We start from the raw sequence: 19,484 nt of genomic DNA on the forward strand, positions 1-19,484 counted from the left end.
ATTAATAAAGATGGTGAGTAAACATTTATCCAATATTATTTATTAAGGCTAAAGTTTATTATCTTTTTTAGTTATCTTATATCTATATCTTGTTTATTATTTATTTATATTGTTATGATCATATTAACTTTAAATATTACAACTTAGCGTGAATGGAAACTTTTACTGCAGCAGCATAAAATACCAATAACTACAGATTTTATTTAAGCTTCTATTAGTTCTTTAACGTCATGAAATTTATAAAGAGATTACGTTGCGCTTTCTCCATTTTAAACAGTTCAAGAAGATAATACGTCAAGAGAATAATAGAAGTTGCTTTAAGAAGCAGAAAGACTTTTCAATATGTCTTTCAGCATTCACTGCTACATTGTATTTTCAGACATTATATTCCATGCATGAAAATGTTGACAAGCAACTTAAAAAGTTAAATCCTTAGTCTTTAGGTAGTGCCTTAAGCTAAGAGTGTGTGGGTGATGTGTCAATATTTTCATCTTCTTGGTTGTCGTTATGTTGTGTGTGTATCACGGCATTAGATATAAGTCTATTTGCCACATAATGATACAAATTGGGATCACAATTAGCATTTTGCGTTTACTAGAAAAGGGAAAGGGACGTGCGAAGCGTGAGCTCTGAGTTCCGTATCGGTTTATTAAAGTGTCGGATTAGTGAGATCCTACTCTATAGTATATGTTAATGACACCTAAAAATTAAACACAAGGAAAAAGAAAACGTCAGTGACTCATAGAGATTGTAAATATTGTTACGATAAATATACTGGCCTAACTTTTATGACTAATTATTCTGTTTTATTGTAGAAATTTCGGTGGAAGTCTGGAACCAAAATTATGGTGAATGAGCCGGCTAAGCTTCTCGATCTTTCGATGCTGTTCTAGTATATCAGGATTTCGTATATAAATACAACATTTTTATATGGAGGGACAGTTAATTCTGAACCGGGCTCGCGAATTTGTAACGTACGGATATATATAAATTTGTCAGATAAGTTAATATAAATAAAGAAATAAATTAAATCCGTAAGTGTTATAAATATTGAACCTTTTAATAAATCCACAACAAATGGTGTCAGAGTGAGATCGAACATAAATTAGACTTATAATAATAATACAAGTGAATATAAAATAAATTGTGAAAATGACGACGATTTATGAGCTGACAGTGACTAATTTAAGAAGACATCTCGAAGACAGAGAATTAGCTTCTACCGGAAAAAAGGCTGAGTTAGTCCAACGACTAAAGAACGCTTTGCTAGAAGAAGGACTAGATCCAGAGACTTATATATTTGAAGATGCTGTTATCTCGTCGATTTCGAAATTAGAGAACAAAGTTTCTGGCGATATTTCGAAAGTTTCCGGCGACATCGCCTCATTAGAAAACAAAGTTTCTAACGAGATTTCTTCCCTGGAAAGCAAAGTTTCTGCTAACATCTCTTCAGAAATCTCTAAAGTCACTTCTGAGATGTCTGCCCTGGACGATAGAATATCTTCGTTAAAAAACCAAGTTGCTGCCGATAAGTTGGCCTTCGAAGAAAAGATTAAAGAGATGGAAAGGAAGATGGAAGAAACAGGGACAGCAGAGAGAGGTAACAATCCGATTACAGTGGAGATAAAAGAAGACGAGACGAAATTTAAGTTGGAGACACGGCCGAAATTTGAAGGAAGTGGAGGTTCTATTCATGTTAAAGTCCCAACTTTCGACGGAAAATCATCATGGAACAACTACATGAAACAGTTCGAAGCAGCCGCAAGAGCAAATGGATGGTCTGAAAAAGAAAAGGCTGTAAACCTGACTATCGCTCTTCGAGGAGATGCCTTAGATGTGCTTCAGACCATAGCCGTAGAGGAGACCGATGATTTCGAACAACTGAAGAAGAGGTTAAATATGCGATATGGCCACGAACATTTGGAGCATGTATATCAGTCACAGCTTAAAAATCGTAGACAGAAGAAAGATGAGGCTCTTCAAGAATATGAGGTAGATATTGCCAGATTAGTACGATATGCTTATCCAACAGCTCCCGAAGACATGATGGAAAAATTGGCCGTTCAAACGTTTATTGATGGTCTTCGTGATCATGAAATGCAGAGAACACTGCGATTAGCTCGTCACAAGACGCTGGTTGATGTCCTATCCGCCGCCCTCGAATACGAGTCAGCTACGCAGGCCTCTGGCGGGTACAGTAAAGTTAGGACTGTAAAAGAGGAAGGAGATGAAGATAAACTTGACCAGCTCGTTAATATGATGAAAAGCATGACATATAAGAAAACGAAGACCATCAGATGCTGGAATTGTGGCGAAATAGGACACGTACGAAGCTCCTGTAAACACCCTAGGTACGACGCAAATCAAGAAACTCACCATCAGGAAAACTAGAACGGGTCAGCCTTAGGGGGGCAGCTTCGACCCAAAACTTTTCCAAAGACCCTCTCATACTAATAGCTTCTTTGAAATGTCGTGAAGATAGTGTATATGTAGATGGAGACATAAATGGTAAAAAGCATACGTTGTTGGTGGATACCGGAGCGACCAGAACCATTATACGCCCGACAGTTATAAACAGCCGAAAGAAACTGTTACCAACGAGGTTACGACTTCGGACCGCTACAGGTGAAAATGCCAACATTCATGGAGAAATCCAGGTACAATTGGGAATTGGGGCAGAAAAGTTTGTCCATACTGTTATAGTTGCTGACATCGAAGAGGATGTTATATTAGGAATGGACGTAATGAATATGCATGGATTCCAATTGGATTTTAAGAATAAGGTAATCAAAGTTGGCAACGAGGAGGTATTTCTCCATCCACATAATGACAACACTGTGCAAGCAGCCATTACAGAAGATACAGTCGTGCCTGCGAGAAGCGAAACGATCATAGTAGCGCGACTACAGGGAATTGTAGACGAAGGGAGACCTGTTATGATGGAGCCTTGGAACCACGACGATGAGGTTGGCCGTGGAATCATAATTGGAAAGGAATTGGTGACTTCGGCTAAAGAAATTCCTGTGAGACTTATCAATGTCAACGACTACCCAGTGACCATAAAGAAAGAGACAAAAGTAGGAACTTGTGTACCTGTGACATCCATAATTCGTCAGGCGACAACATCTGATAATTCCAACGACAAATTCGACCAAATGGTTGCAGTTGCAGGACAGTCTCTAAATCAGATGGAGAAAAGGAAATTAAGGGAATTTCTTCGGCAGTATCGTGATATTTTCGTACCGAAAGGAGGAAAGACGGGAAGAACTACGGTTGTTAAGCATAAAATTGATACTGGTAATGCTAAGCCAATTCGTCAAACAGCTCGACGATTACCACAGGCGAAGAGAGAGGAAGCTGAAACGATTGTTCAGGAAATGAAGAAAGACGGGGTGATAGAACCTTCTACGAGTCCATGGGTCTCTCCGGTGGTCCTGGTTAAGAAGAAAGACGGAACGACGAGGTTCTGTGTGGATTACCGTTTGCTGAACAACGTTACCAAGAAAGATAGTTATCCTCTGCCTCGGATCGATGACACATTGGACACATTGGCTGGAAGTAAATTGTTTTCTACTTTAGATTTGAAGTCTGGATACTGGCAGGTAGAAATGGACCCAGTCGATAAAGAAAAGACAGCCTTCACCACAGGATCTGGATTGTGGCAATTCAACGTTATGCCATTTGGACTTTGTAATGCTCCTGCGACATTTGAGAGGCTTATGGAAAATGTGTTGAGAGGGTTATCTTGGAAAACATGCCTGGTTTATTTAGATGACATAATCGTCTTGGGGGAGACATTCGAAGATCATTTGAGGAATTTAGAAAACGTTTTTAATCGACTTAAAGCTGCCCAATTGATGCTAAACCCCAAGAAGTGCCAGCTATTTCAAGGTAAAGTCAATTATCTGGGTCATATAGTCAGTAAAGAAGGAGTGGCCGTGGATAAGGGAAAAATCGATTCCATTAAGGAATGGCCAAAACCAACTGACAAACATCAAGTGAGAAGTTTTCTTGGACTATGTACTTACTACCGGAGGTTTATTAAGAAGTTTGCAGATATCGCTAAGCCATTAACGCGACTTACAGAGGAAGCAAGAGAATACCGCTGGGATATAGACTGCCAAAATGCCTTTGAAACGTTGAAAAAGCATTTAATAACAGCACCAATTTTGGGGTATCCACTGCCAGAAGGAGAGTTCATCTTAGATACGGATGCAAGTAATGTGGGAATTGGAGGAGTGCTGTCTCAGATTCAAGGAGGACAGGAACGAGTCCTCGGATATTTTAGTAAAGTTCTTTCAAAACCTGAGCGGAATTATTGCGTCACGAGAAGAGAACTTCTAGCAGTAGTTAAATCAGTAGAGCACTTCTATCAATACCTCTATGGAAGGAAGTTTTTAATCCGAACCGACCATGCCGCCCTTAAGTGGTTGATGCAGTTTAAGAATCCAGAGGGTCAGATAGCCAGGTGGATCGAACGACTCCAAGAATACGATTTTAAGATTGAGCACCGAGCCGGAGTTAGCCACAGAAATGCTGATTCTCTTTCCAGAAGGCCATGCCCCGCAGAGTGTTCCCACTGCAACAAAACGGAATCCAAGGAAGCAGCAGTGCTAAGAACGACGATTGTCAACGACGACTGGACGCCTACTAAGATAAGGGAAGAACAAGAGAGAGATCCAGTTATACAGAAAATCCGAAAATGGAAAGAGGAAAACCGTCGACCACCTTGGCAGGAAATATCAAACCTATGCTCAGTAGTTAAGACGTATTGGGCCCAGTGGGACTCATTTATCATCGAAGATGGCTTGCTCAAACGAGTCCTGGAAAATGATGACGGTTCAGAGAAAAGAAGACAGTTGGTGATCCCAAAGAGCAGAATAGCCGAAGTACTTCGTCAGTTACACGACAGTCCATCGGGAGGGCATTTTGGTGTAAGGAAAACCCTTCAGCGAATTCGGGAACGGTTTTATTGGATGAACAGTTCCGACGACGTAAAAGACTGGTGTAAGAAATGTACTATTTGTGCTACGAGTAACGGGCCTCACCGGAAAAGGAGAGCTCCTATGAGACAATATAATGTTGGAAGCCCGTTTGAAAGAATAGCTTTGGACATTGCAGGGCCATTTCCAGAAAGTGAAAATGGGGGCAAGTACATGTTGGTAGTAATGGATTACTTCACTAAGTGGGTCGAGATTTATGCACTTCCAGACCAGAAGGCCGCCACCGTTGCAGATAAGTTGATCCAAGAATATATCAGCCGATTTGGAGTGCCTTTGGAGATCCATAGTGACCAAGGAAGGAACTTTGAAAGTGATCTATTCCAAGGAATATGTGATAGACTAGGCATGAAGAAAACAAGAACTACCGCGTATCATCCGCAATCGGATGGTATGGTAGAACGAATGAATAGGACAGTTGGCAAGTATTTGACAAAGATGGTGTCCGATCATCAGCGAGACTGGGACCAATACCTTCCGTTCTTCACAATGGCCTACAGATCTGCTGTTAACGAATCAACGGGCCAGACACCAGCCAGAGTCCTATTCGGACGCGAAATGCGACTACCTTGTGATCTAGAATTTGGGTGTCGACCTGGAGAAGATGTAGCAGGTGAAGATTATGTGATCGAATTACGAAGAAGAATGGACGATGTACATGAGTTGGTCCGTTCCCACCTTCAGATCGCTAGCGACCGAATGAAGAAACGGTACGATACACAAGCCGAAAAGGGTTGCTTTAAGAAGAACGACAAAGTATGGCTGTATAATCCCAAGAAGCGAAAAGGTTGTTCTCCCAAATTGCAGCAGTTTTGGGAAGGTCCATACCTCATCATGAAGAAGATCAACGATGTCATCTACCGAATAAGCAAGATTCCGAGGGGAAAGCCGATGATAGTACACCATAACCGGTTGGCATCTTTCGAAGGTGACCACGACGTAGATGAAGAAGTGGAAGTAAACCAAGTCCAAGATGTGTCTGACCTCACGTTTGAGGAATTCATGGGTGCCTATGGAGGTACCGGTAAAGCGAGACATGGTGTTACCACTGAAGAAAAGCAAGATCTACTCGCGCTCCCCGATGACTACTCGCTGGCCCTTACCATCCCGGCCAGTATCAAAGACGCACCAGGGTTGGCATCCGTCTTTCGAAGGAAGTTTGGTCGAGTTGCAGAACTTCAATGCCAAGTGCCAGCTCCCGGTAAAACCTTGAAACTCCAAGATGCATCACGTTACCTTTTCTACCTGGTAACAAAAGACACTGCCCGTGACCAACCTACCTACCGAAATGTATGGGAAGCCTTACTTCAATTGAGAGGGCACGTACTAGAGTCCGACGTGCAAAAGTTAGCCATGCCAAAGTTGGAGTGCCGCCAATTAGATTGGAGGGTTATCCGAAATATGGTGGAGGAGATCTTTAAAGACACCGAAGTCCAGGTGTTAGTCTGTTGCAATCCGCATAGTTACTGGTGCGGAGAGAAAACCGTCCCTTGTCATTTTTATACAACTGGAAGTTGTAAAAGAGGGTCCAGTTGCCGATACCAGCATACAGTTCCGGTTCCAGTCCCGACAAGGTTCCAGGAGGAACCATCTTTTAAGAGGGGGGCAATGTTACGATAAATATACTGGCCTAACTTTTATGACTAATTATTCTGTTTTATTGTAGAAATTTCGGTGGAAGTCTGGAACCAAAATTATGGTGAATGAGCCGGCTAAGCTTCTCGATCTTTCGATGCTGTTCTAGTATATCAGGATTTCGTATATAAATACAACATTTTTATATGGAGGGACAGTTAATTCTGAACCGGGCTCGCGAATTTGTAACGTACGGATATATATAAATTTGTCAGATAAGTTAATATAAATAAAGAAATAAATTAAATCCGTAAGTGTTATAAATATTGAACCTTTTAATAAATCCACAACAATATGTAGAGCGACACAGTTCAATCGGTAACTAAAACATGATTACTAATTTAGCCGAAAAGTATCGTTAAGCGAATGTCAATATTTATAGAACACTTTTGAACGTATTAACTAAAATTTTCTTATTTACTGAAAATCCAAAATATTCGTAAAAAAGAAATAAACTATACATTACCAGTGGATCCACTTTAAGCCTACGTATATGTGGGACGCTTCGTTTCGTTCTAGCAATTGGAATCCCATGGTTTATGAAGTGGTATTCTCGCCTGGATCCCAGAAGCTGCAACCAATAAAATAATTGCAATTATCCACTCAAATATATTAGGTATCTTATAAAATCGAATAGGACAAACGTGGAAAAATATTTTCAAAATTGGCCTTTAAACTTAAAATTAAGTATTTATGAACATTTTAAATGCGATATATATATATATATATATATATATATATATATAAATATATACATATATATATATATATATATATATATATATATATATATATATATATATATATATATATATATATATACAGTGTTAGTCAAAAGTCCGTTCCCCCCTCGTATCTTTTGAACGGTTATAATTCGGTACCTCGGAGGTAAAGGACACTATGTCCATTTTCTTACTTTTTCAGGAGAGCAGTTTTAAAATTTTTTAAATTTGTAATCAGTAAATACTCAAATGTTTCTTATATTTAACCAAGATTAATATATTATTATTGTGGTGTGTATAATCGTTTTTCATTCCATGAAGTGTTATATACCTGAGGTTTACCGTTCATTATTTAAATTTTTTTTAAAATGTGTAGTTGGACATAGCGTTGTTTACCTCTAACAACTTTTTTAAATAATGTGGCATTGCATGTTAAGGTCTTTACGAAATAAACAATACAAACACATTAAACAGCCTATACTATTATTTTATTAGAGGTAAATATTATAATGTTATAATAATTAAGTAAAATTATAGACGACAAGTTTCAAAACTGTTAAAGATGCTCCATATCATCTTCATCTTCTTGTGGGTAATCGTTTGTGGCTACATCGCTATGTGTTAACTTTTGATAAAACGCATGACAAACTGACGGAACAAAAGGCAGTAGTGCAATTAAGTCATTGTACTTTTGTTTTGTGATTGGTAATGGGATTACTGAGACTTGATTTAATTGGGCTGGAAACGTTACTTGCTGTCTTCGATACCTCATGAAGTCCACTTCATACATATTTTGATTATTGAAATCGGTCTTATAAAAGAGCTTTCCAATGTGTTCTTGTTGGTCTTGTAGGAAAACACATGTTGAGAGTAGAACAAGGTCTTTATTAACATTCTTTTTTCTACTTACAAAAGGAGGATTAGGTGACAATTTCTTATCGAACAGCGTTTTGAAGTTTTTGAAATCTGCAAGTTCCATATTGTGCACTGTGTATTTACCTGATGTTTGCCTAACTAGTTGTTGCCAGTCCCATGGTGTTAAAATGGCCAAATTGGAGAGTTTGTTTTCTTTCGATTAAAGCATGAACAGTGTCTGCTTCCATATGTGTGTGCCCTTTCAGTAAAAACTTTTGAGTGATCATCTTTATTTGAGGTTACGTACGCAGTATCCAAAAATAGCACATTATAATACTTATATTTTTATTTTCGCCATAGCAGTTATCAGTCCAAAGAGTGATGTCGTCTACTTGACTACCTGGAATTGTATTGTCAGCCCATTTCAAAATTGACGAGGCAATTTCATTTGCACCTCGGGCCACTTTCGATTCGTCCCACATTATACATTGTACAGAAGAATAGAAGAATCACTGGCATCATGTAATGTAAAATTTAATGTCCAAAGCTTCCCTTTTGTAGAAACTAATACAATTGTTTGTTAGTGGTGAAGGCAAACATTTTTGCAAATCACCAGATAGTACTTTGTATTTTGGTGACTCTTTAGCTATTATAAAGTCCAATTGTTTTAAGTTATACCGAGTTTTAGATTCAATTAGGTGAACATCATGATCAGCGTATACTGGTTAGTTCATCTGCAGTAAGACTATTTTTTAATTTAGCGGTGAATGTACTGCATGTATCGCAAATGTCTCTTTCGGGCGGTTTAAACGACAACTTGAAGTCTTTATTAAAAATATCTGCGTACAACCACTTTTTTGCTCTGAGCTTTGGATCTACATGTCTTTCATTGCATTCATCAATGTACAGTTGATACATCTTTTTTATTGTAAGTTCTGTGCCCAGATAAATTCTCTTACTCCTTTCTCTGGAATAATGACTCTCGTATTTTGGGAATGATTTAATATGTTGATGTATACTATTTATAGTTTCGGTAGGAGTTCTATTGGTTGGCGTGTGTCTACTTCTTTGATCAGCTTTTATTAAACCTCCTGGCTCAATTTTTTTCAACATATTTACTACTACCAAATTAGATATACAAAGTGTGTTTAAAAACATAACCTTGCACACCTTCAATAGCTGATTGTTCACTGTAAAATGGTAGTGTACTGTATTATTTTTGGACTTGGTAGAATTTAGATCTTTTTTTCTTGATCGAAGAGTAGGTTGGATGTAGGGATGATACATGAGAAGATAAATTGCTTTTTAAGATCTGAAACTTTTGTCTCAGTCCAGTATGAGTTGAAAATTTTTTGTCTTTTATATTCTGGTAATCTTTCAGAGCATTTCATGCGACACATGCAAGGAGGCTTTAATATTTTTGCAGGCATGTCTTTGCCTCTTTTACTGAGATACTCTTTCCCACCAGCTATTTTTCGTTTGCGAACAATACAGGCCCAATTTTGTTCATTTACTACACGTTTTTTACCTTTTGGATTGCACTTAGTTATACTTTGTACCTTTCTTTTAACACTTTTCTCCTCTTCTAAAATAACTTCATTATGTTCATTGAAATTGCCTGCATCACTGCTTACGGATAAATAGTTCTGAAGAAGATTTTTTTTTATTGTCCCACTAATCGTAGGAGTAATAATAGCTTTCTCTTTTACATTTGTTTTCGATGGTTTACTTATACGTCTCATATCATTGTCGTCCGATTCTGAGCTTTCACCACATAGATGCTCATAGATTTTATCAATATCCGAATTTTCATCTCCAAACAAATTATCATTTTCGTCCACTTCTTTCTTATAACGAATATATTATATCAAACCAGCTAAAAGAAGGACTTGAATCGTGTTTTATTGTAATTTATGAAAATATTTTATTTCAAAAATAATGTTAAAAAATAAAAAATTTAGACATGACTTTAAATTATTATGTTTAATTTCAAATCGAGAGCTGTCATTCGTTTCTCGTAAAGTGTAGCACAAAACTGTATTGAGTTGTGGCATACTAGAATAAATAAAACACACTGGAAAAATTAAAAATTTAATTTGAAATTAAAACAAAATGAATAACTTTTACAGTGAAGAAGTGTGGAATTTAAATATATGTAATATAATTCGAAACTGCTGAAATAATAGTATTTTGTCATATCTCCATTATTAAAAAATTCTTCAAACATTATGGACATTAACTCAACCGTCTCTCTGGTTATTAAATTTATTAGATACCGTTTTTTGTTGTTAATAATAAAAATAATATTTATCTAAACACATTTTTGAACGTTATTTTTTAATTTAGATTTAGTGCAATTCCGTTATCTGTGATGGCAACAATGAATTGTTTCACGAACCATAGTCTCCAGTCTGAACCAGAGATATGTAAGAGAGGCTATCTTATATATCTCTGGTCTGAACACTGGTTTACATTGGGAAAAAAAAGTGTACTATTTTTATATGACGGGAAGTGTACAAGGGTACATAACACTATGTCCTAATGGTAAATGACGGTGCACACATATAGTAGAGGTAAACAACACCAAGTCCACATGGTGTTGTTTACCTATGACTGGAAGTGGACTTGGTGTTTATTAAAAAGTCGGTAACTTGCCGTAAAATTGTCTCCGGACATAGTATGGTTTACCTATGTGTAGAGCCAGAAAAGTTCGTGGAAAGAAATACACCTTGCTCCAACTGATTATGCAGAGAAAGATCCAAGGAACGAGAAGCATAAGGAGGCGTAGAATGTCATGGCTGCGCAACCTGAGAGAGTGGTACGGATGTACATCAAATGAACTTTTCAGAGCAGCCGTCTCAAAAGTCCGAATAACTATGATGATTGCCGACATCCGCCGCAGAGATGGCACTTGAAAGAAGAATAATAAGCAGGCGTAGGCTTCTTAACTAGTTATAACAAGTGACTATATTGACAGATGACGTTAGTGATAATTTTAAATAGCACCTTCTGGTAAGTGATACCTAGTTTGAAAGGTATTGAAAATACCTATTCAACCATACTAATTTTATTTGAGTTTAAGCTCATTTTGATGAATAAATTAAATAAATACTAAAATTCTGGTTTGGCATTGAGTTATTAAAAAAATTCCAACGTTTGGTTATTTGTCAAAAAAGTTGACGTTTGTCAATGCTCTAGTTGTTTTTAGTTTTTAAACATAGATAAAATTAAACCTAGATTGGTAACAGAGATAGCCAAGGACAAATCACGTTTGGATTTGGCGCCCGCTCGTTTGATGGCGCTGCTAGTTTCGTTCCTGTGCGGAGGGCTAACTGCTTCATGTCTTTTTAATGTAACACATTTTTGTATTGACTTGTCTATGGATGTTTGGTTTTTTATATTGTGCTTTTTAGATGAACTGATGATGTTTTCTGATTAGAGAGCGAAACGTCTTCAATAAATACATGAAGTAGCCAACTTCTTTGTCTTTTTTCTCCAACTTTTGACCGAAAAACCCACCACTCTTCGAGTGATCCGTATTTATATTGGATTAACGGTCGTACTCCTTTTTTCGATATATATATATATATATATATATATATATATATATATATATATATATATATATATATATTTGACATTAGTGGAAGTAAGCTGATAGGTCTATAAGAGGTGGTAATATTTGGTTTACTAATCATAATTATTTGTGCGATCTTCCAAATAATCGGGTAATAGGCTAATCTTATAATATTATTATATATCGTGGTCAGTAGGACAATTGATTTCCTCGGTAATTTTTTTACAATTAGCCCGGTGATCATGTCGAAGCCTGATGCTTTGTAGTTATTGCATCAAGAAATATTGTTTTTTCATATTATTAGGGGTAAAGGATTTGATGAATAGCATCATTGGGCAGGGAGTATCTAAGAAGTTTTTGGCTTCTTCTTTATTGTTATTGTTGTTAAGTTGAGGTGTAACAAAAACGTGTGAGAGATCTTTTCCAAATATGGATGCATTTTCTTGTTAAGTTTTTCCCCAGCTTCAATCACTTTTCCTTAATGCTGTGTAGGCCTTTTGAATGTTTTCGTTGCTTTCCAGATGCAGGTTCTAGATTCAGTCTTCTTTTCACAGGCTGTTAATGAATACTTCAAACGTGTCATTCCTCGCGTTTTATAGAGCATTTTTAAGTTGCCGTGGTATATTCTTTGTAGGCCTTTTGAATGTTTTCGTTGCTTGCCAGATGCAGGTTCTAGATCCAATGTTGTTTTCACAGGCTGTTAATGAATAGTTCAAATGTGTCATTCTTCGCGTCTTATAGAGCAGTTTTAAGTTGCTGTGTTAATCTATTATATTCATTTTTATCTATTAGGATTGCGACTTGTCTACCATATGCGCCTGGTTCTTCTTTTTTGTGCAACATGACGTTTTATGTATACGGATATGCTGGTGTCAGTCTGTTCTTTGTCGTTCTGAGGGGGTGTAGCTATTTCAGCAACTGGCTGTATAGTTTGGGTTAGAAGAAGCACGGCGTTCTTGATATCGTCTGGTTGCTTTAATCTAATATTTAATTTTATATTTTCATTTATGTAACACTTAATAAATACATTCCAGTCATTCTTTGGTGTTGCCAACTTAGGGACATTCGGACGTTTTATAATGTGCGTAGATAGTGTGACAATTATGGGGGTATGGTCACTGGACAGGTCGCAGGATGCTTGTATATCAAAATAATTTAAGGCTATGTTATGGTGGATAAGGAAATCAAGCAGATCTGAAATTTTATTTGGATCTGATGGCCAGTAGGTGGGTTGCACTGTACATAAGTAAGAGCTACTTGTATTAGCTGTGGCTTGTCTGAGATTTTTTTCTTTTTGTCGTACATAGTTTTGACCCCCGGTCTGTATGCTTGGCATTCCAGTCACCTCCAATTAAGAACTGTTCTTGTAGATGTCTAAAGAAGTCCTCATATTCTGCTGTGGTGATATTAAGCCTTGAGGGCTGTACATTGCCGCAATGTCAAAGGACCACGGTTGAGAACTGATACAGTTGTACCAACCATACTGTGTCATCAGGATGGTTGGTATTGTAAATAGAATAATGAGGAATTTTTTGAACATCGTTTTGTCAGGGAAGTGAGTTTCCGATATGAATAGTACCTACATCAATTTTGTTATGTTGAATAAAGTTAGTAATTTCTGTATTATGATAAAATTAAACTGTGAGAAAGATTTTTTTATTTCCAAGTAACAAAATAAAATATTTTTTTGAATATATTTTAAAAACGATGTGTGAGGTGGAAATCAAAACATCAAATTAAAATTGTGGTTAATTTCCGATAAATACACAAGCTAATATGTTATTTTCGTAATTTTTACGTGATTGTCAAATAATAGAAACATGTAATATTCAATTATAAACAACATTTGGATAAAAATTGTAGGAAATTTTCTAAATTAATTAAGCATAAATTTATCTCATGATCAAATATTATTGGATATTTTGTAATTCCGTTCATGAAACACATTAACGGATTTCAAATTTATGTTTGTACAAGCTTTATAGTATAAACAAGAAAACGTCATACATTGTTTATGACAGAGTTAGAAGAGATGTCGTTATTTATAGGGACTATGTATTTATTTTTATCCCAGTTAATGATGTAGTTTAATCAAGTGGGTTGATCTTAATCAGTCTACCCACGAATATTAAAAGTTATTGATTTCCCCAAAAAGCTTTATAAGATAAATGCGTGCAGAGTTGGGGTGGATGATTAATTTAACTCGGAACATTCGATGTAATTATTTTTATTGCAAGCAATCACATATTTTTTGAAATGATAAAAGTTAATTGATAAGTTAGTGTACGTTAGCTCCTACAAAAGTTTTAAACGGTTTTAAAATTTTGATAAAATCATGTCTCTTGAAACTACGGATAAATGCCTCAATTATCTACGTATATAGTTTAAGAATCGTTCTAAAAAGTTTTCCATTGCTGTATGTCCAATTTCTTACATTTCGATGCAATCGTTTTTCTATATTCTTACCAAATTTTTAATTTAGGATAGGTTACTTTAAAACCGTAATTACAAAGTCATTATTAATGACAACTTAACGACTCATTAAGGACATACACAGAACTGATAATAATTATTTTCGAGAATTTCTAGTTACTAGATTTCTACAGAGTTCGTATTTATTATGTTGTAGAGTCTCAAAAAGAAAGGCACTAACACGCGTATTAGAACTATTGTGTAAAATGAAAATGGTCAAGTGTAGTACGAGTAAGCAGATAATATTGACAGCAGAATCCAAAGGAATAGTTTACAATGTGTGAGCGAAGCTACTGGAGAATTTTTACGTACAGTAAAAGGATCATTCAACAAGTAAATGCAGTCAAATAATTCACTCAATTTTCCAGCTACAAACTTACTAAAAGGATAGCAACCGTGACAGATTTGAGTTCTAGTGAACAAACAGTTCACTAGAAATACCATTCAACATTTTCATAAGACTGAACGTTGTCGTGTATCATTGTAGCTTTTGAAAAAAAGGCTTGAAGAGGTGTACGAGTGGACTGGAAGAGTGAGTTCTCTTTACAGAATTGTAAAATATTTGGGATTTAAATGGAAGAAAACGTAAGATAATCCACGTTTATTAATTGAACGGAAGTAAAGGTAAGTCAACTGTATATTTATGTTGATGAAACTACATATGTACATGTAGAACACACTACGCTAAATACCTGGACAGATGAGAGAGGCAAAGGATTGTTCAAAAAACGTTTCAAAAGGAAGTAGGTTAGTTATAGAACATGGTGGTGGGGGATGTGTTTCATACAAAATGCCCTTGTGATTTCTAAAACAGGAGCCAAGACAGAAGATTATCATGATGATATGAATTTAGAAAATTACGAAAAATGGATAAAAGAAAAGTTATTGCAAATTTGCTGTAGGATTCGTAGTTGTTACTGAGAATACGTCATATCATAATGTACAAATTAATAAAGCACCCATCAGTAATTTAAAAAAAAACGGATATGAGATCTTGATTAACAGAAAAAATTTACCATTTGTAACGCCAATGTTAAAACCGCAATTGTACGAAATCATCAAACGACACAAACACGATCATATTCAATATAAATTTGACAAAGTACTGCACGAATGTGAACATGTTTCTTTAAATCTTCCGCCATATCATCCAGACTTGACCCCTAAATGGTTTGGACAGAAATAAAAAATGGAGTTGCAAAACAAAATGTTTAAGTTAGAAGACGTAAAAGTGTTGGTGGAACAGGAATTTGCTAGAGTAACTGTAGATAACTGGAAGAACGTGTGCTAACATGTTGTCAAGGTCGAAGATAAGTATGTATTTGAAGAATGAACGTGATATAGATGTAATTACTGAGGAATTAATGATTGGTTTAAATGATTCTGGCGACGACGACAGTGCATCTGATTATGAAAGTGAATAACATAATTTAACATTATGATATATGAATATAATTTTTTAAAACTGTCTTATATGTATGTATTATTTTTTTACTTTATTACCATCATTTCGTATATTCTTCTATTTAATATCGTGAAGTTTCAGTGAGTAATAATGAGCAATAATATAAACAGAAACGGTGTTTAAATTTAAAACAATCTTTGTAATTAATATTTATTAATACTGTAATACGTTACGGATTCACATACATATATGTAAAATAATATTGTTAAATATAATCTAATATTATTGTTTAATACATTGTGTTTACTTATCTTTAACAATTTGATTTAAATCATAAGTATTTTTTGGAACGCCACTGCTTTGTTAGCTCAGGCTGTACTGTTCCGAGAAATTTCCGCCATTATATTTGAAATACCCTTTCTATTAAAAAATGATGTTAGAATAATTATTATATTCACCAATGGTCATAGAGAGAGAGAGAATACCTTCAAATTAATTCTTTTAAATAGTAAATTATCCACTTATTGTACGCAAAACCGAACCTCTAGGAATAATTAAAACGATCGAAAATATCTACGAAAACAACACAATAAAAATTAAAGTAAAAGAACAACTGATCGTATTGAAGCTGGTAACGGAATAAAACAGGGGATTCAACCTGATTATAGATGAAATACTTAAAAAAGTAAGAACTAAAAAAGGATACCAAATGGGAGAAAAATAGCTTAAAATAATCTTCTACGCAGACGATGCAATATTACTCTCTCAGAGTGAAGATGATCTACAACATATGCTGCACCAATTTAATATAATTGCCAGAAAATTGAACATGTTAATTTCACCAAAAACACTGTCTAGCTATGGAGACATGGACAAAGAAGTGAGAGATCAAGTACAAAAAGCAAATAGACTGGCAGGATCCCTTAATAACACTATATGGCGAAACAGACACATTAACACTGAGATGAAGTCAGGAAATCAGCCACAATGCAAAGGTTACTGGAAACGGCAGAGATAAGAGTACTGAGAAGAATTACAGTAAATACGCTGAGAGATCGAAAGAGAAGTGAAGACATTAGACAAGAAAATGTAACGTACAGTGTATAAATGAATGGACACAAAATAAATAAAAAAAGAATGAAATAACCACATAAGCAGAATGGGGAGACCCTTGTCGTCAAAATAGCATTGCTAAAATGGCGTGCCCTCCAAGTAAAGACTTGGCCGGACCCTGAGCTTCCTGGCCTTTCGGCATACGCTCTTAGCGAAACCTCTGCCCCTACGAGTCCGACACCAATGTGAAGGTGCCACGGGGCGCGTACCAAAGACGTCCCGTGGGTCCCCCTGTGGGGGTACCCCGTAGGGTTACCACGACACGTCTAGCACACGCAACCCGCGGGGGCTCCACCTTCCCCGTAGTACCTGTGTTGTGAGTACCTTGCCTACCCGTTACTCCCACACTACGGGCGGGTAGGTTTGGCAGGCGGAGGAATTTCCACCTCACACGTAGACAGGTCGCCGCCGAGGATCTCTCCTCTACCACTCTTGGATCTCCCGGTGGGTACGTGCCGGGGCACCTACACCGCTCCTGACCGCCGTCAGGCGCGGTGTGTCCACACCCCTCCTGACCAAGGTCAGGAGAGGTATTTACGGGCCCAGCTCGTTCAACCTCACCAGGCTCTTTTGGAATGGGAGTAGAGTGGTCCCACGAGTAGTCTCGTCTCGGATACTAGGAGTGTAGACCGGTGACCGTGTCGCCGAAGCGACCGTGTGCGTTTCTACAAACCCGACACCTCTAGCGACGGCTCTCCACCTCCCTATTCCTACCCATTAGTCGCCTCTTACGACAGGCAGGGCTTTCTGACCCCGGCCGTATTCTTATCTCCGCGAGCCGGACGGAGCGTCAAAATAGCAAGAGATAAGTCACCAATCAGCAGAAGAAGTATCGGACGACCGCGCAAAAGATGGAGTGACAACCTTCCATAGAGGTATTAATCCGCCAATGAACAAGCAGAATTGACTATAAAGAGGAAGAAAAAGAAGAAGAATTTTTACAAAAAATGGTTATAATAGCAAATTTACTAAGATGTAAATTGGAGTTGGAATGTCAGATAAGGAAGTGATGGAGTTTAAATATCTAGGCATTACATTATCTCGCTACGGAAAGCTCAAAACAGAAGTGGAATATCGAGTGAATAGAGCAAACAGATCCTCAGGTTCCCTGAATGAAACAATGGAGACATAAAAATATTGGGAAAGAACTGAAAGTCAGAATTTACAAAACAGTCATCAGACCAACAATGATATCTCTCTCTTGTCGTTTCCCTATTACTGAAGATCGTGATTTCTTCCAATATTCCTAACAATTTTTCTTCATTGATCTCTATCTTCAGCTGCTCTAAGAGCTTCGCAGAACGAGTTTCCAGCTAAATTCTTAATTTGGTCGGACCATCTAGTTGGTGATCGTCCTCTTGATCTTCTCCCCGGAAGGTTTCCGGAAACAATTAATCTCTCCAAACTATCTTCACCTCTCCGAAGCACGTGACCCAAACATTGCAGAATATGTTGCAGACATATTGTGGACAGCCTTTTTAATCTCGAGTTGATTTAGAATAGAAACGTTGGTCCTATGAGATGTCCAAGGTATGCGCAGCATTCTTCTCCAGCACCATATCTCAAAGGCATCAATTTTTTGGCGCTCGCGTCCGTAAAGAGTCCAAGTCTCTGCCCCGTATAGAAATATTGAGAATACAAGGATATTCACCAGTCTCAGCTTGATATTTTAAGAGGTAGATCTGTCTTTCCAAACTTTAGTAAGGTGACTCATCGCATTTTTTGTCATACTAATACGTCTCCGAACTGCTGCTTCACAATTACTACCGTTAACTATACTAGACCCGAGATAGACAAAACTGTCCACTATCTGGTATTCCTGTAACATGTTAGTCAGTTTAATAGTATGGAATCTGTCGACCACCAGTAGTTTTGTCTTAGCTTTATTGATTTTCCGACCAACTGTATTGCTTTCTTGCTCAATTCTTCTCAGGAGATTAAACATTTCTTGCTCATTTGCTGCTATAAGTATAGTGTCATCAGCAAATCTTAAATTGGAGATTTTCCGGCCAGCTACAATTTCTTCACCGCCCATCCATCTAAAGCCATCCTCATGACACGTTTACCATAAATGTTGAATAAGTCAGGTGACAAGACGCATCTTTTCTAACACCTCTCTTGGACTTGAATTGGTTTGAGAACTTCTCATCTAGTCGTACTGTTGCTATATTGGACTGGTACAGATTTTTAATAAGTCTCACCGGGTGCATTGGTGTGCCAATTTCTATTAAAATGGACCACAGATTTATCCAGGTTACACAATCAAATGCCTGGGGAATTATTTCTCTTTAGCGATTTAATTGCATCTTTGACTTCAGCGACTAAGACAGTAGGTTCTCTAGGGTAGTCAGAGGGCCATTGATTTTCTGCTAGTACCTCGTTATTTTTATATAGCTCGCCACAGTGGTTTCGCCATGTTTCCAATATTTAGTTAGTATCGGTCTTAAGATTATCTTCCTTATCTATTATAGACCAAGTTGGCACGTTTGAGATATAAATTCTTTGGTAAGGAGTTTGATCTTCTGAAATAAATCCCTCGGTTTATTTCGACAGCCATGTTCCTCTATGAGATATGTAATCAGCTTTCTCTTTGCGGAACACTGTTTTCTGATTTTTTTCGATAACGCTTTGTATTCATCGTTTGTTCAGTATCTAGTTTTATGTTCTTTCCTGCGTTGAATCAGAGTCCACGTATGATCGGATAT

The 19,484-nt window shown here is 36.9% G+C and overlaps 1 protein-coding gene across 1 annotated transcript in view; it reads right to left on the bottom strand.

The window, feature by feature from the left end:
- amon (prohormone processing protease amontillado) overlaps positions 1-19,484 on the bottom strand; it is a 210,908-nt gene that overhangs the window by 144,146 nt on the left and 47,278 nt on the right. The window contains exon 2 of the mRNA XM_072523666.1: positions 7,102-7,206. Coding sequence (XP_072379767.1) covers positions 7,102-7,206 — 105 coding nt within the window. The remainder of the gene's footprint in view (positions 1-7,101; positions 7,207-19,484) is intronic.

Source organism: Diabrotica undecimpunctata, chromosome 2 (genome assembly GCF_040954645.1).
Source record: "Diabrotica undecimpunctata isolate CICGRU chromosome 2, icDiaUnde3, whole genome shotgun sequence".
Classification (NCBI taxonomy): domain Eukaryota; kingdom Metazoa; phylum Arthropoda; class Insecta; order Coleoptera; family Chrysomelidae; genus Diabrotica; species Diabrotica undecimpunctata.